General features: G+C 32.2%; 2 protein-coding genes across 2 annotated transcripts; both read left to right on the forward strand.

Annotated features, from left to right (window-relative positions):
* The first annotated feature begins 2,417 nt into the window (after positions 1-2,417).
* Positions 2,418-10,437, forward strand: LOC111054208 (high mobility group protein I). The gene is made up of 4 exons (XM_022341186.2): positions 2,418-2,523; positions 5,129-5,225; positions 6,580-6,726; positions 9,206-10,437. The coding sequence occupies exons 2-4, from the start codon at positions 5,163-5,165 to the stop codon at positions 9,311-9,313; spliced, it is 318 nt and encodes a 105-aa protein (XP_022196878.2). The 5' UTR covers positions 2,418-2,523; positions 5,129-5,162; the 3' UTR covers positions 9,314-10,437.
* A 4,755-nt stretch (positions 10,438-15,192) lies between these two features.
* LOC111054207 lies at positions 15,193-23,315 on the forward strand. Its single transcript, XM_022341185.2, has 2 exons — positions 15,193-15,426; positions 20,909-23,315. Exons 1-2 carry the CDS (start codon positions 15,286-15,288, stop codon positions 21,806-21,808), a joined length of 1,041 nt encoding a protein of 346 aa, XP_022196877.1. The 5' UTR covers positions 15,193-15,285; the 3' UTR covers positions 21,809-23,315.
* Positions 23,316-26,386: the final 3,071 nt, after the last annotated feature.

Genomic DNA, 26,386 nt, shown 5'->3' on the forward strand with positions numbered 1-26,386 from the left:
GAACTAGAGTGAAAAAATTCTCGATATTCTTGTTGAAGAAAACTTCAGTTCAAACTGAATTTATTACCAGTGTTACAAAAAAAACGTACCGTAGGGTTCAAATAATTTTCAAAAAATAATGTTTAGTTTTTATTGTGGACGGCCTATAGCCCTATTAATTAATAGGTACCGTAGTCATTTTATAATAAATATTAATCAATATTTTTTGTCTGATATATCAAGCTCCAATATTGAGAAGAGCTGTTTAGAACGTTTTTGTTATTGACATTTTTAGTTTAGATTATTTTGCGGTCTTTCTTACTCTATACATTAGACCTACTATACAGTTTACACCAACATTTTATTTTGAAATTTCACAAAAATTCAAGGTCTCTGGAAGCTTTTAGAAATCTATAATGTGTAAAAGGATTCATACAGTTTGATGTCTCTATTTCTGTATATTCGAGTAAAATTTTGATAATTAATTAATTAAATTGCCGAGTAATTAGACCCTTGACCTTTTTTATAATTTATTATTGTGAGTGATTCAAAAATGTTTTTCTTTGCGAATTTATAGGAGAGTACAAAAGGAAAATTAATTGAATAATTCTCAAATTTTAATGTGTTGTCAAAAATATCAAAAATATAAATAGATGATGATGGTGAAGAATGAAAATTCGATCAAGATTCTCATACATTTTTTTTCAATATTACCGGACATACAAAGACACAAGGTAGAGAAATAAGTACTCCTACGTACAGGAAATACAGCGATGCTTTTCGATGCGACGCTAGCGATCCTTGTAGTCAAAGCTAGAACTATCAAAGCAGAGTATTTTCACTTTCAATGAATAAAATAAAACCACTCTCACTTTCCGTACTTGAGACCGGCATCCAATTAATTTTATCTACTCAATCAAATCTATTTTTAAAACAGAAAATTGAGAATAATTCAGCAAAGAAAGGACATCAGTACACCTGCTATGATGAAAGATTACATGGTTTTCGAGTGTAATTAAAAAATTATATTGATCACATTGATTTCTTTCCAAAATAATAGCCCACTGGCTGATAAAATTGGCAAGAGAGTTTTTAATTTTTTTGTTTCATCTCACAACATGGAAGTTTAGGAACGAGTTGGAATTTTGAGTTTACAATGAAAGGTGGATTTCAATATTAAATAATTACCGTAGGTCTATAATAAAGAATTTTCGGATTCAAAAATGTATAAGCCTAATTTTTTTTGTAAAGTGTAGGCTATTAGCTATATCTTGCTCTTTACCAAAATACCGGTTGATGGTTCACTTCATTTAAAAAATATTCTATCAGTATTTATTTATTAGATTGAAATTAATAATATAATTCATAAAATATAACTATAGTACCTTTTTTTAATTAATAAAATAATAGAATAAAAATACAAATTATAACAACTATATAGTTTCATCCTGTTCCACACCATCTTCAGGTTTTAGGAAATGATTTTCAAATAATACATAAATTTTAGGAAGTATAAGATAATTTAATTAATTATTCAAGATAATTCATATATGTTAATAATTATAATAAATAATAGGCTATAAGATTATTTATTTATCAATATTATTTATTCAATACGGTATTATTAATACCGCTACCGGTATGCAATTCAATATATTGCATGATGAGGTGCCTTTTTAAATACATTTTAATGCTTTCACATTTTCTTTGCAAAACTGTAACTTATTTTTAATTTTGCAAATGAAAATTATCACTCACTTTGAAATATGCACTTTTAATGGATGTTTGTTTTTAATTATTCATTTATTAAATAATTAAATTCATCCTATTTTGAAAACTATAATTCACTTTTCAATTGTATAATTTACAATTTTTAGTCATCTCAATAATTTATTGAAAACGTCTCATCGGAATAAGCTGTATAGGCTTATCCGAATATAAACGCTTATAGGCCTGAAGTTGTATAGGATATCACCGTTCTAACGGTAGGCTCTTGAACGAATCAATAATCGAATAATGGAGTGTTGGAAGATAATTTTCTATCAAACCTATCTCCAGCAAATGCGTTCATTCAAATTTATGAATGAAAGAAAATTAATTTTCCTATCCATTGACACTATTTTCTCCTCATGTGACAATTATTTTTAGCTGTAATAATTTTTTATTTTCAAAGGCTAACTGCAACAAGGATGGTTTTGGAAGAAGCATTCAAAAATGAGCTTTCAATGAAGGATCTGTGTAATTTATTTAGAAGCTGAATGTTCGTGTAAAAATTCTGTAGACCTTGCAAATGAAAAGTTGAATTTTTTTGTGGGTGGATCTGTTGTGTTTGTATTTTTAGAGTGCGTATCGATTGTGTAATTTGGATAAATATTAGTGAAATAGACGGTTTTTGGTTCTAGTATTCAAAACCGATTTGGGCGCTAAAGCAGAATCGAAATGGAGCATGCTGGTATTTCCTATACGCAAGCGCAGTAACAGCAACCCCTCTGCTCGTTTACAAAATACGTTGAGAGTGAGTGGATCTGCGCAAGCAAAGCGTCAGTAAGTATTTTTCTCATTTATTTTTATAAATTATCAAAATTTCCTAGAAACCTGTCGATTTTTCTGAAGCATCTACGATTTTTATTCGATTTTTCCCTTAAAATTTCACCAGTCTCCGTGTATTTATTTGCCAGAATCGTCTAAACCAAAACTGAGCTATGAGCTTGGGTTTTTGGATGGCGTCTCTACCGATCGAAGCCTCAGCGAAGCTTCACTCCGTTTACAAATTATTTACACTTACAGCTCGTCCTCCACAATTATCTCAAAATTTCTAATCTATTCCGCCAACTTTTAACTGCAAATTAAACCCGCAATACCTTGCTACTAAATTATTATTCAATGTAAATAGGATAATTCTAGTATTCAAACATGAAGCTGATTATGAAGGGGGAGAGAAGATGCTTCTCAAACAAAAGGGCGGGCTAAACGTCATAGTTTTCAAACTTACGATTTTTTTCACTCGCATAACTTTTACCAAACAAACTTTTTTGGTAGTGTTTCCTTCCAGTTTGATTTGCTATAAATCGATAAGTGCGTTATGTGATTGAATTCATAAACACTATAGACGTTATAATCTAGTATACTATCCATAAAATGCAGAAATACGTGTAAAATTAGCGGTAGTTCCACAGTAGATTCATTCTATGTGCATAATTACAGTACCAGATTAATTATAGGCATTTGGAGGCAATTCTGACTTCAAATAAACTACTTTCTTTTGTGTAAGATACTCTGAGTGTGATCTTTGTAATGTATGCCGGTATGCTATATTCCAATTTTTGTTTTGGGCCTAGGCTACAAGCCTATCGTACATTGATTTTCTTCTAATAAAGTATTCTAATAGGGCTATTACATGTTCACTTATTGTTTAATTACCTGTTTAATTATAGAAAGCACTGGTAACTTACCCTCTATACTTTTTATATAAACAAAAGAAAAAAGCATGAGTGCTCAATACTAGTAGCCTATATTTAAAAAAATATTAAGAGGGTACCGTACTCGTCATTTCTATAATAATTGTTTTTTACTTTCCTTGCCCTACTACCATAGGTAAGGAAAGTATTGCTTTCCAAAAAAAATTAAGGTACCCCAATTTCAAGTTTTCTATACGTTTCAAGGTCCCCTGAGTCCAAAAACATGATTTTTGGGTATTGGTCTGTGTGTGTGTATGTGTGTGTGTGTGTGTGTATGTCTGTGAACACGATAACTCCATTCCTAATTAACCGATCGACTTGAAATTTTAATTTGGTCCCTATACCATGAGGACCCGACAATAAGAAATTCAATTCAAGATGGCGGAAAAAATGGCGGATAATTACTAAAAAACCATGTTTTTCACGTTTTTCTCGAAAATGGCTCTAACGATTTTCTTCAAATTTATATCATGGATAGCTATTTATAAGCCCTATCAACTAGCATAAGTCTCATTTCTGGGAAAATTTCAGGAGCTCCGTAATATTCTTGAGAAGAATGGCGGAAAATGACTAAAAAACCATGTTTTTCACGGTTTTCTCGAAAACGGCTCCAACGATTTTCTTCAAATTTATACCATGGATAGCTATTTTTAAGCCCTATCAACTGGCATGAGTCTCATTTCTGGGAAAATTTCAGGAGCTCCGTAATATTCTTGAGAAAAATGGCGGATAATGACTAAAAAGCCATGTTTTTCTCGGTTTTCTCGATAACGGCTCTAACGATTTTCTTCAAATTCATACCATGGATAGCTATTTATAAGCCTTATCAACTGGCATGAGTCTTATTTCTGAGAAAATTGCAGGAGCTCCGTAATATTCTTGAGAAAAATGACAATTACTGAAAAACCATGTTTTTCACGATTTTCTCAAAAACGGCTCTAACGATTTTTTCAAATCCATACCCTGTATAGTTATATATATTATATTATATAATTTTATAATTAAATATAATTATATTATATATTTATTAGCTCTATCAACTGACATGAGTCTTTTTCCTGGGTTACTAATGGGGGGTCAACCCAATCCTTGAGAAATAGACTTTGTATCCTCCTTCTCGTGCATGAGGTAGGTAGGTACACGGTTTTTACTTTTTCTTCTTCCATATACCGTGGGTAGGTAGAGCAGTTTATAGAAAGAACACAGTCATAGTCAAGATATTTCATCTGTAGAACAGCTGTTTTGACGAATTTCAAAAAAATCATCGAATTTCACAATTTACATGAAGGAAAAAGTACTCTGAAAACAATTGTATATACACATATATACTGATTGTAGTTGCAAATATGTTGGCGTCAATCGTCATTATGTTATTCCCCCAAATTATTCTCCTTTGATAATGAGGCTTATAGTTCAATGAGCAAGGAAAGTTGTGTGAGTGTACCACACCAGATTTTTTATAAATCATTTCAAGTTCTAGGATATGAAATGGAGGCAATTGCAATTGTAGGCCTAACAATGTACTTTCAACTTTTTCCATTACACTTTTCATTTACATGGTGAGTAAATTGAGCCAATCTAAACTAGCTTTACTATTAAGTAAGTTAGCTATCTACTCATAATAGAGTAAAGTCATCATCTTCAGTTAGTTATCTACTCATTCTATTGATTAATTTGTTTTTCAATTCCAGATTAGATCAGTAAATTCCAAAAAAACAAATCAAGATGTCTGATGATGGAAGTGCAACAGTTGAGAAGAAGAGGGGTAGACCGAGTAAGGCTGCCGAAGTAAGTATAAACCAAGCATATAAAAATGTTGTGAAAGAAATGACGATATTAATAAGTTACTGTCGACTACTGTCTTCTATTACTGTTTTGTTAGGGTAAGAGTGTAAGTTTGGCACAGTATGAGAGGCTAACAGCGTCACATAGCTCCACCCAAAAAAAATCTGGCTCTATCGGCTTGAGTCAACACTGAAATTTGGAACATAAACGACCTATACAATAGGATTATCTTCTTAGGCAATCTTTACTCTATGATACCACCATAAATGATACAGTATCGTCACAGAATAATACTGTAAAACCATTAATGATACAGTATCACCTTATACCATCATGATACAGTATCACCATTCATGATACAGTATCACATTATACCATCATGATACAGTATCACCTTATGATACTGTATCACCATTCATGATACAGTATCACCTTATACCATCATGATACAGTATCACCATTCATGATACAGTATCACCCTATAATGATACTGTATCACCATTCATGATACAGTATCACCTTATAATGATACTGTATCACCATTCTTGATACAGTATCAACACAAAATCACTACGCTTATATGGGCTACATGATTCAATTAAAAAAATATAACAATTTTTAATACCCTTTTATTAAAAAATTGAAAAAAAATAGTTAATAGTATATCGAGTCACAAGTACGGGAAGGGGTCTTTTGCAGGCGAGAATGTTGTTTCTAGTCGAGGCGTTACCCGAGACTAGGAGTTCATTCGAGCACTGCAAAAGACATTCACGTCCAAGTAACTTACACTATTTTTTGTCATAATAATCTAGAAAAGAATAGCTGAGAAACAGAAAACATTTCACCTGCTTGTGCTGACATCACTACATGCATTCTATAAACATAATCTAGTTTACAAGTTTCGAATCAGGAATTTCATGACAAAACTTCCACCTGGAGCGCTAAAAGGCGGTTTTTGTTCCAGTTTTTCCGTTCCTAATTCGGAACTAGGAAACATACTCGACTGTAAAGAAAACATATGATTTTATTTCAGTATAATATGCTGTAATGAGAATCATATGTTTATTTGTTCTACAATCAGCTGTTTACCGGCTTGATTTCATGGATGTAAAACAGCTGAAATTGAATGACTGACAAAAAATATTTCAAAGTTTTTAATAAAAGGGGACTAAAATTCTTTATATTGTTTTTAGTATCAACACAGTACGATACAGTATCATCTCTAAATGTTACACAACACCATAATTTGATACAAAACTTCCAAACAAAATTCTTCAAGTCATAGGATATCTTCTCGTGCTATATTTTCTCTATGTATTTTTATTTTTCTATTTTTTAATCTTTCTTGGGTTTTCAGGAAGTGAAAAAGACACCTGAGAAGCGCGCGGAAAAGCGCCCCGCCGAGAAGAAGGAGGTGAAGAAGGCAGATGACGGAGAAGCGCCGGCCAAGAGGGGACGCGGAAGGCCCAAGGGGTCCGTGAAGAAGTCGAAAGCAAAGGCCAAGGTTTGTCAAATTCATCATAAATGTATGTTACATACTTAAAGTATTAAACTTTTGAAACTTGAATACATATTACATTATTTTTAACGAGAATGAACAGTTCAAATTACATCAGATGTACCGGTATCAGCTATCCTCTATAGATGTCAGTGACAAAGAAGAGAATTGACAACGCTGTTCTCCTATATTCCTCCACTGCCATTTTAACGTGGACCTCAGGTATAGTTATAGTCACTGGTCTTGGGCCAAATCTTGGAGCAAAAACAGCAACCAATCAGTTGAGTCCTGCACACACAAATTGATTTTTGTTTGTACGATATTTTGCCGTCGTTATGAATTCTATCATATTAAACAGATATTGACAAACATCATCTGTTTAATCTAACAGAATTTATAAGGACGGCAAAATATCGTACGAACAAAAATCGGCGTGTGTGTGTAGCTAGCCTAAGATCCCAGTACTTGAATGCTAGGCAACAAAATCTTTCTAAACTAAGTTTTGATCGAAGCATCCTTAGGGCCGTTTGCATAATACCAGTTAAAACTGAACGTCAGCTTAAACTTGAGCAAATTCTATACTATTAAACGAGCAATTTCTGTTTGTATGTTTGTATTTCACCGGATCTCGAAAACGTCTCTAACGATTCTCACAAAATTCAGAACATATATAAATATATATAATATATATACATAGAATTTATAATATACAAATTCGATTTCACTAGGTCTCATCCCTGGGAAAACTCGCTGAATGACATCAAAAGGATAATTGAGTGAGAAAGTGAGAGTGATGGAAGTGAGTGAGCGAGTTCATGTGTGTGGGACTGTGTCAAAATTATGACTCAGCTGTTGAACTTTTGTAATCATTCAATTGGGTACTTAGTGCCGTTTGCAAAAAAGCCAGGTTATTTTCAATCCTGAATAATTCCAGTAGATCCATCTTTTTGAAATGGTCTTCTCTGATTTGGTTCACGTGAAATTAATCAGGATTAAAATTTAACCGGCTTTTGTGCAACCGGGCCTTTGTAAGGGAAATTTTTGCATTCCTCTGGGAATTAATCTCAATTTACTGTGATTAGATAGAACATTTCTGTATAAACTATGAATGTTATTATAATTTCTTGTGTCGTAATACATTTATGCTTTTGTACCCCGATATTCTATATTAAGTCTCATTTCGTTTAATGTGATTCATTCTAAAATTAAACTACAAGCTGATTCAATATAGTTAGAGCTTTCACTATGTAAATGGCCCGATAAATTTCTACTTGATGATCTAAATAGTGGAAAAAATGTAAGTTGTGTTTTTTTCTGAAAGATGCTTCTGCATCCTGGGAACGAGTGTCGTTACCACAAGAAAAATAATAAGTTTCTGTTCATGGCGTGGTCATAGGTATGGTCACATAAATTCCTGACCCTCAAGTTAATGCGAGTTATGGGTTGTTGAAGTGCTAAACTCCGTTTTCTTTCCAGATCATAAACAGTTTCGAATTTTCCACTGGAGTTTTTTTAATACATTAAGTATATCATTGGCTTTGTTCTAATATGCGGTTTTTCACTATTAATGCCAAAATAATCATCGTTATCGATAAAAATAAGTTATCGAATTTACAAAAAATGTTACTTTTTTATTTATGGGGAATAAAATGTTTTAGTTTGGAAAGATACATTATTTTTATTTTTTAAGAGAAGTTCTAAATAATATAGTCCAATCCGTTTATGATCTGGAAAGAAAACGGAATCTGGAAAGTTAGCACTTCAACAACCCATAACGCGCTTATTAGACCACTTAAAAATTCTAGTTGCCACTTATTCTCACTCTTATAATGATCTTAACAATTACATTGAAAAAGATTATCCAATTTAAATAATGAAAAGTGTACCGAGCAGCCTCAAGGGTTTGTGTTAAGGTGCGTACAGATATACGCGCCGCGAACATGAGCAATTCACTTTTAATCAGCTGATTATATCTGTATTTTTACAGAAACGGTAAGATACAGATATAAAAAGCTTGGCATCAGCTGATTAAAAGTGAATTGCTCATGTTCGCGGTGCGTAAATCTGTACGCACCTTTCTTATACACACATCAATTTTTGGACGTTCGATTTTTTGCCGTCCTTATGAATTCTATCAGATCAAACGAAACTTGACACAAATCATCTGTTCAATCTAATAGAATTTATAAGGACCCAGGTTGAAATTCTACCTCCAAAAATCTGTGTAACTAGCTTCAGAGCTTGAACGATAACAGTCACTTGACTAGAAATTGATTTTTTAGAAATACAAAGCTTATTTTATGTTAGTATAGTTTATTTTATGTATTTCTATATCGTCTTTCAAATAGGTAGATGATCTACACAGGAATACTATAATTTATCATCAATTCTGAAACTTCTTCTTCTTCTTTGGCTGTGCCTTATCCCATTTAAATTATCATCAATTCTGAATAAATAAATAAATTCTTTTTTCCTCTCTTTCTAGCCCAAGTCGAGCTCAGGATCAGGAAGAGGTCGCGGACGCCCCAAGAAGGAAGAGAAGAAAGCAGAATCGGCCGAAGATGAGGAGGAAGAAGGAGATGAAGAAGATTAAACAAAACAAAAAACTAAAAACTTTCTTCGATAAGAAAATAAATAACTAAGTGTTCATTGTGTTCTTAGGCTCCAGTATATATGTGTATTACTAAGTAATATGAATGGCAATTTTATATCATATATATAAGCATTACAACGTGGATTCTATGATGTGTGTATTAGAAAAATCTAACATTTTAGGATTGAAATGTTTGCCAGGTTTTTACATGTTTAGGAAATCTTGTAAAGTTGATATACTACACTCACAGGTACAACTCAAATGAAATCTAGTTAATAAAATTAATTATTTATTTGTAAAAAAGTTGTATTTTAATCTGTGACCAAAGAACAAATTTTATGAAATGATTTTATGTCCCACGTACACACACACACAAAATTATCTTGATATAAAATTCATAGAATCTTATTAATTTCAACTATAGCACACTATACCAGTAACATATACAACTCTAAATACCTTTTTTCTAGTTCTAAGTTATAGCTTTAACTTTCCTGTAAGCAATCTCATTTAGGATTATTTTGTAAACTAGTTATGTGTTACTATTTGAGTGTAACAGGTTATACGTAAATGATTTTCCTTGAGGAATATTTGTTTGACAAATTGTGAATGAACACTTGGGAAAATGAGTGGTAATAATATTATTTAGTACGATTAACCCCCACCGAAAGTAGTTCATGTTTAGAAGACATTGTTCAATGTCAAAAAAAAGGAATTTTAAAGTTTTTTCACTTTTTTCTAGATTGTTTTAGAAATAACATCAAATGATAGCTCTAGTATTCAACAGTATTTAGATCTATCAGTATTGCTTTTATTCCTTTTTATTTTTTTGCCACAATAATTTTCCTCAATTATTTTTTATGTTCTAGAATAATTTATTTATTATACTTACTGGTAATGTGCTTCTCTTTTATCTTCCGACTATGTGTACCTTCAGGCATATAATGTTAAATTACATTTAATCATGTAAATTATGTTTTACTTGTGAATGTAATAAAATGTCATCTAAATCTGCCATTGGATGTAAGATAGAATTAAGCAGGTTCTAAAATAGTACAAAGTACAATGATTCAATAAACATTTTCCAAGTGGTTTAATAAAGAATAATTAAATAAAACTGGAAAGGTTTCTGTTTTTTGAGAGTTTTCCCACATCTTGACATTTGTACAATAAGTTGGGAAAATATAATTCCCATAAGTTCTAATTGGACTGTTCACACTCAGCCCGGCTGAGCGAGTATGAATAGGCCCATAAGAACGTATGGGAATTATATTTTCACTGTGCCGGTAACGTTCAGTGATACTGATATATGAAAATCAAGCTTTATAATATTCATTAAGGAATATCTATCACACAATCAAATTAATGATAGGGACAGAATCAATATAGGATAAACTAATAAGGGGGTTCTCTCACTGATAGTTAATACAGAGGTTTTTGCAGTTTAAATATTATATACTTGCTGGTAACCCGTGCTCCGCAAGGGTCCAATTAAGAACTCTACCTACTGAAATCTTGAAGGATTTAAATGAGCATAAAACCCTCATGGGTAAATTAATTCATGGATTTCATGAAAAATGCAAATCTCCCAGATTTGTATGATATTCGGGCTATGGGTAGAGGTTGACCTAACGAGTGTTGCATGTCCTAAAATGTTTTAAATTTAATTGACTCCTGAATTTCACAGGAGTGTTGTGCTAAAATTTGAGACGTTTTGCTACAATACAGGGTGAGTTATTTACTGGAACATAAAATCTTTCCTCTACTCTTAGAACAGAAAAATCAGTCATCTTCAAATGCTTACAACTCAAGGATGGGAGTGAATTTCGCCAATGTGATGACATATTATTGTTCCTATCGTCAAGTACTATCATTCCTGAGAGTTTGAGCGATTTTAAATTTTGACCATTTTTGCAAAAATCCATGATGTTTTTTGATTCAAGGATTTCATGAAAAATGCAAGGATTGCTAAAATTTCTGCTTACCTGTGAATTTCAACTCTGCCAGAGAAAACTTCTATACTAGATTGTTTATTCTGACTCACTGTGTACGAAGAGAATAGGGACCGTTAGTTCTTATGAGAGTTTTCACACATTCGCAGTCTACCAATGTATGAACGCTCTCATAAGAATCCATGGTATTCATTTGGCTAAAAATGATCACTGATACTGATATCTGAAAATCAAGCTTTATAATATTCATTTAGGAATATCTCTATGCTATTATTTATTTTATTTAACTTGACAATCTCTCATCAAGTAACTATCATTCCTGATAATCATTGCTAGAGGAAGATTAAGTATTTTTCTCAAATCATTATAATAACATGTATATAGATATCAGTAGTTATCTTCCCCCATTACTGATAATAATTATTGATATATTTATAATTTTCAAACCTAAAATGTGATAATATTTTATATAAATTTGCTATTGGAAGAGCATAGATAACTGTAATATATAAATTATTATATAATAATGTATTGCTGTGTATAGTTCTTATAGGAAATAGCACTTTCATCTCCCTAATTTCCTAGCGATTGTTCAACAAAAACATACCGTACCATTCTCTACTCCTCGATACACCGCAGTTTATTCAGGGGTGTAGAATTAACTCCTTGACTTTTCCTTATAGTGATTACTCATTATCTCATTCAGTAGACTGTCTAATAAATTTTGAAATGAATGATGACAAGATGAAACATATCCATTATTACTCACAAGAGTCTTAGACTTTTTGCGACAAAAAAGTAGTTGAGAACATTATAAGATCCAGTTAACATCATGTACTATTTTTTGGGTTTGGTCTACTACTGCTTCTTCAAGATGTCTCAGTTTTATTTCATACTCAAGTCCCGCTCTGGAATCCTGTTCATAATTTTTGCTGCAACTTTCCTTGTTCAGGAGGGGAGTTCATTAATCCTTGGAATTGAACATCGCTTGGGTCAATTAATAAAAATGTATTTATTCATAGAAGTCTTAAGGAAAAACTTCTCCTTATTTCCAAAGAATGAACTAATAAATTATTAAATCTTCCTCCTTCCAGATAAGAACTATAACAATTGAATTCCATTCTATATTGCTCACTCTATAGAGCTCTTTCAACTTTTCCTTGTATAAATTGATATTCCATCAAATAATATTCCACTTTATTCTCATCAACCATCATTAGAAAATGCATCTAGCAGGTTGCTGATAAGTTCTTGATGAAGTGATATTATTTTTAATTATCAATTATTTAAGCTGTTCAATTAAGCTTCGTCTGAGAAACCTTTTTTTTATTTGTAAAGTTGAATGAAAATTATTTTCGTTTAAGATTATTTTCAGAAAACAGTTATGATTTGAAAAGATGAAGTAATCATTCACAATTATTGATCATTTAAGCTGTTCAATTAAGCTTTGTCTGAGAAACCATTTTTTTAATTAAAAAGTTGAATAAAAATTATTTTCGTTCAAGATTATTTTCAGAAAACTGTTATGATTTGAAAAGTTTCTTTATTATTTTTCTACATATTTACACTCAGAACACAACATATTATTGACAAAGTTTCTTCTTAAGTTATCTATTTAATTATAAATTGTGTGTTGTTGGAAAGGATATTATTTATATAGCCTACTTTTCAAAAAATCGACAATCATATTATTTGTTGAAACACCGCCGACTTATGCAGTTACATCACAATCCTATTACCTATATTAAGTGAGCAATTTCTGTATTTATATATCTGATTATTTTTATATCTGGCTATTTTTATATCTGGTTATTTATGTTTTACGGATCTCGAAAACGGCTCTAACGATTTTCACGAAATTTGGAACAAAGTAGGTTTATGATATAAAAATTCGATTGCACTAGGTAAGCCAGTAATGTATGTAATAATTTATGAATAGCACAAGGTTACCTTATTTTTTCTCTCCCTATCATTTCGATTATGTACTTATTGTATAAATGAATGAATAAAGAATAAAAAAGAATACAGAAGAGCAAGTGTATATTCAAATCAAATAGTTTTATATTATTTGTTCTTGAGCAAGTACTCATACAAATAGGAGTTGCTATCCTAATCAGATACTTGATACATTCTTGATTTGATTAACAGAACAATAATGATCAGAACACGAACATTACAAAAAATCCTGCTACGATAATTTAATAACAATATTCAAAATTAACATTAGAAATAATTACAAAAAATACACAATAAATAGTTTGAGAAAGAATTCGATAGAAATTTCCAAATATAGCAATAACAAAACTAACCGACAATGTGATGTTAGATTAGGTATTTTGTAGCTACATTAATGTGTGATAATTCTAAAGGTTTAATTATTACCATCACAAATATACCAAATTCAATATGTGAGAAACTATAAAAACAAGTAATAAAATGACCAGTAAATTCGTGAATGACAAGAAAAGAGTTAATTTTAACAAGTGATCTTTGAAACAAATTAGGCCTAAATCATCTTAAATACAAGATTTTTTTGAATACACTACCATATATGTGAAAATACTTCAATTTCCGTTCTTCGATCCCAAATTACAATGAATATAATATGAAAAATTAAGTGCAAGTGTATATTATGATAACAACTCATCTGAAGAAAATAAAAACTTTCCAAATCATTTATAAGACTATTTATTCAAACAAACAATATGTATCTCTTCACACATATTCCTCACCATCCATTATTATTTATCCAATTAATTTCACATCCACATTTTGGAGCTAGGGAGTACTTCCAGAGCTCCTAAGTCTTAAGTTCCTTTATTGAAGTTCACTATTTTAATTTTCGACTAGGAACTAGATTCCATGGAGGCCTGCAACACTTAAATCTAGCTGTTGACGATGCCATACTCTCGCTTGATAATCTTGTTTGCCAAACTTAGTACGAGGTATTTTAGCTTACTGAATTTTTGGTACCGTAAGTTTGTTATACATAGTGATCAGTTTCTAGTTTACCTCTGTGTGTTATAGTGCTGTAAGTAATGAATCTAACCAGTATAAATCGCCTCAAGTGTTTTATTAGTACAGAAACCCGTAACAATAGGCCTACTGTTGTATATCCTTGTATTTTGCTGTTCGCACCATACGCATAAATATATATTTTTTCGACTACTTTTCGTTTTGTTTCTCTTTTCTAAATGATTTGAAATAGCTTTCTAAAAGGTTTCTATTTATTTTTTTTATTTAATGCTAAAGTTCATTCAATTCTTTTAGTTAAAATGTTTTAAAGTATATTCATTTGTTTGAATTTATCGAAGTTAATTAAATTCCACGAACCCATCACTTGTTTTCTTAGTTTTTATCCAGAGAATGTGATATTTGAGTTGATGTGATACGGTAAGGAGAGTTTGAGAAATTGAAGTAATGTCGTAGCAGAAGTTTTCTTATAAATTTAATCTAATAAATCAGGGTATTCCACACATTCCATCAAATGTATCCTATCTTTCATCTTCTTTATTTATTTGTACATTGATAAATACAATATCATTCTCAACTATGGATGATTGGAAAAGGAACAACAGGCTTAAAGCCCAAAACTTCTCCTTTCCCAAATTTTATTTATTACTTTAATCAAATTATACCTTTCACATTCGATACTGTAGCTTCGATATCAAAGTATCGATTCAACGATATGGATCCAAGAAATTAATATAATATAGCTTATTGAAGCATGATCTATACAAAGACAATCAAATTGATATTACCAATATTATACATACTATACTCCTTGGTCCTTACTAAATTAATGATTACTCTCCTTATCACACATCAGCTCGATACTAGACCAACCTCAATACTAAGTATCGATACACGACAACTTCGATACGAAATATCGATACTCGACTCCACCCGGTGCGGCTTTATAAAACACCGGTTTTGAAAAGCGGTTCGCTCCAAACCACTCTCATCTCCGGCACAGAGAAGGAATAAGGAATCTTTTTACTTTGTGTCGAGGGATTTGCAATGTTGAGACCTATTAGCTGCACTGCTGCGGTCGGTGTACTTTTCTTCATTTCTAGCAGTTTGGCAGCCAGCGACTTCTGCTGGAAGGACTCGTATACAAGGGGAGCCGGTGTGGTTCCACAGGGATGCGCACAAAATCAGGTGAGTGTTTTCAAATTTCTTCTTCTATATGATTCTACTTTATTCTTTCTTCTTTCATTTATTCACTCTCACTAATTATTATTCGACAACTAATTTTGTGATTCTCGTTCCCCACAGTTCATTTGATTCTTTCTCTCTTTATTATCTTCCTCTACTTTTTTATCAACTTTCTCTTTTCTTGTTCTCTTTTATTTAATTCCTATTCGTCTTGCTATTTTAGTGTTCCACTCCTTCTACCATTTCTTCTTCTATTAATATTATTCTATTCAGCCAAAATAAATTTTACTGTCATAAACCAGCATTGGCAAAGTAACACAGTAAACAAAATATAGAACATAAAATACATTCATTTAGGTACCATCAGAAAAATTTGTTCAAACAATAAAACGGTTGAATGAAAAAGACTAAGAAATTGTCAAAAAACACTGATTTATTGATAATCAGAAAGACCGGTTTCGGTTATTACACCATTGTCAATCAACAGATTGATCAGACAGATCAAATTACAGATTGACAATGGTGTAATAACCGAAACCGGTCTTTCTAATTATCAATAAATCAGTTGTTTTTTTGACAATTTCTTAGTCTTTTTCATCCAATATGAATAATTACCACAATATCAACTTCTCAACTACACAAAAAGTGCAATAAAACGGTCTTTCAACTAGCCAATTAAATAGGTAGTAATTTCTTGGATTGATGTTAGCACAACATATTTGATCTGTAATAACTTATTATAGATTCTCAGTCCTATGCTGTCATAATGTTTCATGCTTGTGGGAAAACGTTGATATGGTATATCAATATTCGATGTTTATACCTTGTATCATGAGCATTAACTTTGCATCTTGTCTTCAAATTAGGTAAGTTTATCATAAAATATAAAGAAAAAGAAAAATCTCAGTAGGCCTACCCTTTTTGAATTATTTTATCACAACATGTTTCAACATTGATGCCATTTTCTTTTTCAATGTTAAAACATGTTGTGATAAAATAATTCAAAAGTCTACTAATAAGATTTTTATTTTATTTCTATTTTTATTACAAGTAGCCCTATACAGAAAAGAGATGAGTTTATCACTGTATGGAAAAACCTAGGCTATTCATAACGAACAATTTTCTTCTTCTTCTTCTTCTTCTTCTTCTTCTTCTTCTTCTTCTTCTTTTATTACAGCTCGATGTGAGTCTTTTATCAGCCTCCGACACAATAAGAACCCTTCCTCTACACAACACACGTTCACAATAATCCCTTCGTCTCCATACCATAATTATTGATAATTTCCATCTTCCGGAGATCAGCCATTTATCCTGCACACATTCATCACTCCATCGTTTTTGCAAGGCCTCCCCTACTGTCTTCCTCCACCCTTTTTCCTGGTCCTACCAATTGCTTTTAACATTCTATGTTTTGCCATTCTCTCAATCAGTTCAAATCTTATTTATTCCAATTCACAAAAAATATAGCCTATTCAGAATCGTGAGCAATACTAGTAGTTCTGTGAACAGTAAACCTCACGCAGTTTTCTCATCCACAAGTTGAATCATAATTTACTCTTAAAAACTGTTATTTGTTTTCTCCAAGATCAAAAACTCACTTATCATAAACTCAGTTCACGTTTGAATTTGTATCCCATATGATAATTTATCCAGTCACGTGATAATCTTTCCATATGGTAAAAATATTTCTCAGCTATTTTAAAATAATTTTTTTTTCAATCAGGAATATTATAATTCCTTCAGCATTATTAGTTCATTTAATCATTTTTATTTTATCTTCTATCACCTATCAAATTTGTTTTTCAAATGTGAGAATATTGATAGTGATGGGCACGCATCATAAAAATATTGAAACCCTACCTTATAGAAATAGACACGGCCAGACATCTGTGTAATGCATGCAATAAATAATCCACTTGTCAGCTGATTGATTATGAATAATTCTATAGTCTGATTAATCAAATCTTCAGAGTAGATGATAATATAGTGATATCGGAGGAAATTCCTTTTCCTTTCATTTTATCATTAAAATGCAAAATTTCATTAAACCTTGTGTATACATCGACGCGCAGTTTAAAAAGGAATATTTCTGCCAAATCTCATCGAATTCTATCTACTCGTTTTGGCCGTAATCGCGTTACATACAGACAGACAAAAGAAAATCCTAGTTGAAACATATAAACCTCACTACGTTCGGTCAATGATAACAAAAACACACAGCTCTGCAACATGAAAAATAATAGATGTACTAGTACCGTAGTTCTGTGAACAGTAGACCTCGCGCAGTTATAACGACGTCCCAAACCATAAGCACATCCACACTGATACACTAACTATTTATTTGATCAGATCATGTTCACACAAGATTTAATTATCATATAACGCTTTCCGGAATTTAGCGCGAGAAAACCAGAAGACATCTAGGCGCCCAGACGAGCTGTTATAAGTTCTTTTGCATCCTATTTAATATAGTGCATAAAAATTGCATTCAATGAGGCATGCAATTTATAGTCTACACAGCTGCTAATTTTTTACCAAGTTACATTGAGATATCGAATTGCATGCGTCATGGCATGCAATTTATAGTCAATTCGACAACTGATTTATGATGAATAATTAATTCTATTAGTCTGATTTTCACTCTAATATTGACGTATGAAGGAGGCTCCTTTTTCCTTTTATATTATCCTTGAAATGCAAAATTTCCAAAAACCTTGTATATACGTCGACGCGAAATTTAAAAAGGAACATATCTGTCAAATTTCATGAAAATCTATTACCGCGTTTCGCCGTAAATGCGCAACATATAACCATTTAAACATTAAGAGAAATGCCAAACCGTCGACTTGAATCTTAGACTTCACTTCGCTCGGTCAATAAATACCTAATGAATAAAAATGTATTTAGTGATAAGTAGGCTATACGATGAACAATGATGATTGAATTACTGTATATGTTTTATCAGGAAAAATTGGGGAATTAGGAGTAAAGAATATAGACGTACTTACTTGCTGAAGTATATACAGTACTCTGCCTCTGCAAGTAGGAATGAATTCAACTTTGGTTCGACTGAGTCACTGTCAATGTAGAACCGTTCCATATTAATGGAATAAAAACACAAATATATTGTCAAATTCCACCGTTTTATTTCAAGTCAGCTTGAAAATGTGACCTTTGTGGTCACGAAACCATTGTACTGTACTAAAAAAAAATTGCATGATTGCCTGTAAAGTTGGTATACGGGCGAAAGTTTTACGTGACAACGACTTTGAGTGGTAAAATAATTTTAATGTGAATATCCATTCCTATAGTAGGAAGAAGGATGAAATAATAGTAACAATTTAAAACATTATTTATACAAAGAATTATATTTAAACATTAATTTATACAAAGAATCTCGCACTGAATTTCATATTAACAAAATTTTATTTTACCTTCACACATCCTCAACAAAATCACTCTGTCTCTCTCGCTCTTAGGCGGGCTAACTGTGCTCGATTCAATTTTTTACATAGCAAGTCGCGCTCATTTTTTCAAGTTAAACAAATTATTATTGGCTGAGAAACGATTTATACTACTTTTGTGATTGAAAACTACCACAACATTGGTATTATTACAACATAACCTATTCACTTATACCTATTATACTTACACTTATACCTATTCACTTATACATATTCACATAACCTATTCACTAAGTAGTGGCGCAGTCGCAGGAGATTGCTCCGTTTCACTCTCTCTCCAGGTGAATGCTTCGGGTCGCTGCTGGTTGCTCGCCACTGCTCCTATTCGTGCTCTTTCCAGACGACCGTGAACCGAAACGAACGCTCTCACTCGCTCTCATTGTGAGCGCATAACGTGGGAACGTAACGCAGTTTCTTGAAGTGTCACCCGGAACCAATTTATAAGACGTTGTCACGTCAATAAAACTGTAGAATTTAACAATATATTTGTGATTTTATTTCATAACTTTGATTCATTTTCAATTCCTGGAGAAGAGGAGAGAAGAATAAGAAGAGAGAGAAGACTATCATCCAATCACTCTCTCATTCACTCACCTTGCACACTTTTCAATATAATTATAACAGAGTTCATTTTCCCAATGCATATTGCATGCCACCAAAATCACAATATTAAAACTACGAAATTACATCACTGTAGATAAAGTCTCTAAAAATAATCAGGCATAATAAGACCTCTAATATAAGGCATAAGACTTTTTTTAGGGCTATCGTGCTGAAAATATTGAAACAAATAAAAGTTGCCTAGTACCATTCTATTTGATTAAAACTAGTCTCAACTCTTCAAGAGGCATTTGCAAGTGTAAGGCCAGGCGCACACTAGTTAGTCACGACAAGACAAGACATGATCAGACACGTTTAGACACAATACTTCACATTGTTGCTTATGACGAAAATCACACTGATTAGTCATTGCAATTAGACATGTCTTCATAAGCAACTATGTGAATTAATGTGACTAAACGTGACTAGTCTTGACTTGACTAATCAGTGTGTGGCCAGTGTAAGGCTAGAGGCGTACACCAGTTAGTCAAGAGGAGACAAGACATGATCAGACACGTTTAGTCACAATATTTCACATTGTTGCTTATGACGCAACTCACACTGATTAGTCATTGCAATTCTAGACATGTCTTCATAAGCAACTACGTGAAGTAATGTGACTGAACGTGTCTTGCCTTGTCTTGACTAACCGGTGTACGCCCAGCCTAAATGTTGTTATAAAATGAAATGGTAATTAGGGTAATTTACATATAGACAAAGCTTGAACTAAATTTAATCAGTTATTCTTGAACTCAAAATTAACCACATATAGAACGAGAATATATGGATTTAATCCAGTCCACAATAGAATTTAGTTTAAATTGGCACTGTGCGAATGGCACTTATTGTGTTTCTATATGTCAAGACTGATATAAATAAAAATAGAAATCCAAATAGCCTACCCTTTTATAAATTATTTAAATGATAATGATAATGATAGCCAAAGCATGTTGTGACTAAATAATTTGGAAAACGGTAGCCTCTACTTAGATTTCTATTTTCATTTATATTCAAGAGTAGCCCTAAAAAAAGACAATTTCATTACTGATGTTTGTTCAGAATTATTGTTCGATGAATTCTAGATTAGAATAGAATAAGTTTTATTGTAACCGCTTCTGAGCTCTTATTCAGAAGCATTACCTCAGTCATAATATACAACAATAATGTCATACAATGATTGAAAAGATACTATTCTAAAAGAACTACAATATTATGAAATATAATTATTATCCAATTATGGGAATGTCCAAATAAATAACAAAGTGAGAGATTGAAAAGTATTCAAATATAAGATATTCTGGTCTTGAGATACAATGCAGTCCACAAATAAAAATAACAAAGTAAAATAAAAAGATTAAAGATTGATTGAATGTGTCATTTGATTTATCCTGAATTAAAGTTTGATTGATTGTTTGTTCCAGGATGGAATCGGCGCCTTCTGCTACGACAGATGTCCCGAGGGATACTCGCGATTCGGCTTCGACTGCCACACAAATTGTCCCGAGGGGATGAGGGATGACGGTCTCTTCTGTCGGCGAGCCGAATACGGACGAGGGGCCGGCTACCCCTGGCACTTTGGGGATGCCCTCAACGACGAGGGGATGTTCCAACGGTGCCGCGCAGAGAATCCCCAGGGTTGCGAGAAGAACGGGTTGGTGGTTTACCCAAAATGTGAAGAGGGCTACTCGGCGTTCGGGTGTTGTATCTGCAGACCAGCTCAACCAGATTGTCCGTCGTTAGGACTCAACCGGGGGATTGATTTATCCTGCGCAAAACGCATCCAAATCGGAAACCCTCAAATCGGAACTTGTGCTGAAGGGTATGAACTTGATGCAGGGTTATGTTACCCGAAATGTAGGAACGGTTACAAAGGGGTTGGGTTTGTCTGTTGGTCAAGAGCGCCCCAAAATTGGGTCGAGTGCGGTATGGGGGCCGCTGCAAGCTCCGCCACATGTGGAACAACCGTTTTCAGTCAAGTCACGTCGGTCGGCCAATTGGCTTTCAACATAGCCACCGCGGGAGCATCGTCCAGTGTGACACAACTTCAGGCGCCTGCAGATCCTGATAAGTTGGCTAAACTGAAAGCGGCCTGGGAAACTATCAAGAATAATGAGTATGTGAAGAAGGCAGTAGACGCTTATGAGACGGGGAAGGTGGTTGGCAAGACTTATGTCACTGTTAATACGGCTCTGAAGGCTACGACCACTGAGGACCTCGTGAGGTTGTCGGCCATGATTGCATCGTTCACCGACCCTACCGGTGTGGCGGGTGTGGTATCCTCCTACACTTACCCCAAATGTAGCAAACTGTTCGGACAGTAATTTAATGATTTGGAATCATTTTAAGACGAAGTCCCAATATAGTGAGGTCCACGTTATTATGGCAGAATCCATTTTATAGCCTGAGTGAATTTCTTGATAGTAAGATGACATTTTGAAACTTTCTTATGACATGTATTAGGCTATAAACCCTTGTCACAGTCCATCCAGCAGCGCTGGTCAATGACTTGGAATGAAACTAAAACTAAAACTATTGCATGGGAGTTATAATTTCAATGAACTAGTCTTACCGGTCCTGATATTTGTGAATCCTTCTTTATTGACAACATCTTTTACGATACAAAAATATAGATCAATATGCTTGAATGAGTCAAATGATTTTTTTCACTTTAATGAGGTCCACGTTATAATTGCAGTGAAGAAAGATAGGAGAACAACGTTGCCGATCCTTGTCTTGTAGCCTTCTATAGACGGTAGCTGATACAGGTTTATTGATGTAATATTAACTGTGTTCATTCTCGTTTGAAAGAATCAATTATATTTTATTAAGCAAGAAATTATAATTTTCAATTATTTCATAATGAATTTTCATGATTGAGATGTAATATTTTATTAATTAATTATCAATGATACATTATGAGAATATCTGGCAACGAAAAGACGATCTTGCAACAGAGCAAAGCTAGAAAGAGATAGCGCGCTTTGTAATATTAACTGTGTTCATTCTCGTTTAAAATAATCAATAAATTATATTTTATTAAGCAAGAAATTATATTTTTCAATTATTTTCATAATAATTTTTACTATTAAAAAGAAATAATAATTTGTTATATTTTATTAGGCAAGAAATTATATTTTTCAATTATTTTCAAAATTAAGATGATATAATTTGTTAATTAATTATTAGTTCTACATTGTTGAAAGACGATCTGGCAGAATAGCAAAGCGAGAAAGAAATAGCTTCCATCCGCTTTGTTGAATGATAGACAAGGATAGCAATACCATTGCTATTCAAACACTGCCATTATAACGTGGACCTCACTCACTACCTACCTCCGTAAACAGAGGTAGTGCCTCACTATAGTCTATACTCTATAATATTATAGTCTATATTTATTTTTGAAATGAATTACCTCTACTGTGATTTAGTTTCAGCTTACTTTGTAAACGACCCTGAATAAACTATCAAACTATTTTTAATACTAGCAAATATGATATAGAGATTCATTTAGAATTCTTTGGAACACTCTAGTATTCATCAACAGTTGGAGATACTTTCTACATCTGGGTTCATCACTCAATTTCTCTGTAATCGCATCTCATTCACCAATATTCACATCTATATATGTTTCAATTCTTGATCTTTCTCATTTTCCCTTCAAAACTTTTGATTGGCTTTTATTCGACGTGAAACATGAAACTTGTATATGAGGAATTTCAACGATAATTATTGATTTGTTAACTTGACGCTTGAATAAATAGAGCTTTTTATATTTCAAATATATTATATCATTCTTTTTTTACTGATGAATAAATATATTCTCCTGCATTTTTGTATTTAAGATTTCTTTTCAATTACCACTTTTCTCCTGTAATATAAAAATAGGAACTATGAAAAACCAATCCTCTGTAATGTCCTATATATAATACAGGAAAATGCAACTCTCACATACATTATAACCGAGAATTTCAGAAAATTTCCCATTCTATTTGCTGATCGTTTAGTCAATAATTTGATATTCTCTAGTATTATTGATACAGTGTTGGTAAACTATGTGATAAAAATTGTCAATCACACGCAGTTACATTATTTTGGAATAAAGATATCAATCTTTTTTCCAAGTTCAAGTAATAATTGATTAAGTTATAATATAATTTACTGATTTAAAATAAGTGGAGTTCTCCATATTTCAAATGATGGTATTTTTTTATTATTTATCAAAAAGTGTCACAAGAAAAAAACATATAACTAAATACTGAAACGGAATCTAGAGAAAATACTTTTTTCTTGAGAAAACCAGCTTTGGGAATTTCAATTCAGATATTTTTATGATATTCATATTATATTATGATATAATGATTATTCAAATCAATTCAGATATTATGTTAGCATACTCTTGGAAGCTCCTTTAAAACCTTGATGTTTAATGTCGCTCCTACTTTCCTTGTTCCGGAGAAAAGGAAACTCATCCTTGGAATTCAATAATGCATATTGAATTAATTGGAAAAAGTTCAAGGAAAGTATTGAGGAAAACTCAATTATTCTTATTATAATTTCTCATCACTCTTCTGATTTGAAAAAGATGAACTAATATTGTATCCTCTATCCTTCTCCCAGACAAAGAAACCTACAATAGAATTTCTTCAAACATTTCTTAGCTTATAAATAAGCCTTTGAAGCTCTGATCTTTCCTCATTTTTTCTTATCAAAGATCATTTCCCATATTTATTTTAATTCTTCTATTGTGGAAAACACAGATATGAGACTATTTAATTAATATACAGAGTGAGTCATATATGTATGGTACCGGTAACCCTTCATTAAGTTGAAGACTGTTGTAGATATAATACTGTAACTTTCAGGAAAGTTATTGGTAAAATACTCTACCTTTTAACGTACAACTGAAACCCCTCATAAGGGGGTGACTTAGGGGTTGTAACTCGAATATTTTAAATGTAAACACCTATTGTGTGGTACATCATTTACAAGGCCTTCTAAAACAAGAAAGATGACATCAATAAAAAAGTTCTATGATACTCTTATCCAAAATGGCGGCTGATTGAACTTTATCAATTATTTCTTTAAAAACTAAAACTTCAATCAACTGCCATTTTAGATAAAAGTATCATAGAACATTTTTCTTGATGCCATCTTTCTTGTTTCTAAAAGGCCTTTAAATGATGTTCCACACAATGGGTGTTTACGTTTAAAATATTCGAGTTAAAACCCTTAAGTCACCCCCTTATGAGGTGATTGAAATTCAGTTGTACGTCGAAAGGTAGATTATTTGACGAATAGTTTATCCTGAAAGATAAAGTATTATATCTACAACAATCTCCAATTTATTGAATGGTTTCCATACATATGACTCACTCTATATATAGGGCCTACTAGTGAATGACTTCAGTGGTATGAGCTTTGAGCTTAATAGTCCAGCTCCTGATAACGAATGCTCAAAAAAAGATGAAGAGGAAGATTTTGGGACACAAATTTTGAACCTCTGCAGCTCTGAGATAACTTATTTGTGGGATGGACTTAATATATGAAAAGCTTCCAACACCACGAACCTTCAGTGCTGAAAAGGTAGAGGTACCATTTTTTGGATTTCCGCATCTATCTCGGAAACTATGTGTCTCACAGACAGGACCAACTCATACAAAATAAAAGTATGGAGAACTCACAAGTGTAAATGAAAATAGAAATCCAAGAACCCTGCTTTTTAAAATTGTTTATTCACAACATGTTTCAGCTATATGATGCCATTATCAAATAAATAAAAAGAGTACTTAGATTTCTATTTTTATTTATATTCGAGAGTAGCCCCAACGAAAAAAAATAATTCAAGAGTGCTCACAAAAATGTGTATATCTTTTGAAGAATCCGCTCTTGAAAGTGTACTGTAACATTTTTGGAAAAAAGCAGCTTTGCTTCCAGTTTTATGTTTTTTTTTTAGCTTGAGTATAGCTTCATTAGCTTGTTCTAAGTAGGGCATAGAAAGTAATGTGGGTAGAATTTTTAATTTATTTTAAAGTAATATGCATAATAGTATATCGAAACGGCTCAGTTGAGTTGAAAATTACTATTATTATTATTATTTGTATGTTTATACTGCAATCATATAGATAATCATATATATATATATTTTTTTTTTCATATTTTACTTTCAATATTCCAAACCATGTTCAAGTATCATAATTTCCTTAATTCAAACCAGTGTATTTCAACTGTCTGATTTTGTTCGACTCCTCCCTGCACACGGACAAATCATCCTCGCAGGGAGTATATTCTTTATCTTTTTATCATTGTTACACTATTATTTTGTGAATATGTCTTTTTTGATGAATAAATTTGAATTTGAATTTGAGCTTTATTAGCTTGATTGGAGTAGGACACAAGTCGTACGGTAATGTGGGAAAATTTCACAACTACACAAAATTTTTGCATTTAAAACATGGATAAATTTTATATTAATTATATGGAATAAAAAAAATGTTACGTCCATTCATAAGCTTCTTTTGAGAGGAAAGAGCTAATATATTGCTATTACAGCATTGCCAAAACGTGAATGAAATTTGAAGAAGCTTTTCAGAAATATGTGATGATAAATTTTACAGTGATAATAATAGGTTCACATATAGTTCATCAAATATCCTATAAACATACAATAAGTATTTCATGATGATTGACATATTAGATATAACATGATGAAACTGCAGTGATGAGGTCCATACTATAATGGTACCGTACGGTAGTGGAGAAAGATAGGAGAACAACACCGCTGATTCTCTGCCTTGTCACTGCCCTCTATAATACAGTGATGTCTAAATATGGTTCATCAAAATATCAATAGGTATGAAAATTCAATAAGTATATCATGATGATAGACATATTAGATAACA

Source organism: Nilaparvata lugens, chromosome 6, assembly GCF_014356525.2.
Source record: "Nilaparvata lugens isolate BPH chromosome 6, ASM1435652v1, whole genome shotgun sequence".
NCBI classification, from domain to species: domain Eukaryota; kingdom Metazoa; phylum Arthropoda; class Insecta; order Hemiptera; family Delphacidae; genus Nilaparvata; species Nilaparvata lugens.

Excerpts from the sequence above, each read along its gene's own strand:
- LOC111054207 (XM_022341185.2), top strand. The coding sequence starts at position 15,286 with ATGTTGAGACCTATTAGCTGCACTGCTGCGGTCGGTGTACTTTTCTTC. Across the intron at positions 15,427-20,908 it reads AGGGATGCGCACAAAATCAG|GATGGAATCGGCGCCTTCTG; the intron begins GTGAGTGTTTTC and ends TGTTTGTTCCAG.
- LOC111054208 (XM_022341186.2), top strand. The coding sequence starts at position 5,163 with ATGTCTGATGATGGAAGTGCAACAGTTGAGAAGAAGAGGGGTAGACCG. Across the intron at positions 5,226-6,579 it reads GACCGAGTAAGGCTGCCGAA|GAAGTGAAAAAGACACCTGA; the intron begins GTAAGTATAAAC and ends TTGGGTTTTCAG. Across the intron at positions 6,727-9,205 it reads AGTCGAAAGCAAAGGCCAAG|CCCAAGTCGAGCTCAGGATC; the intron begins GTTTGTCAAATT and ends CTCTCTTTCTAG.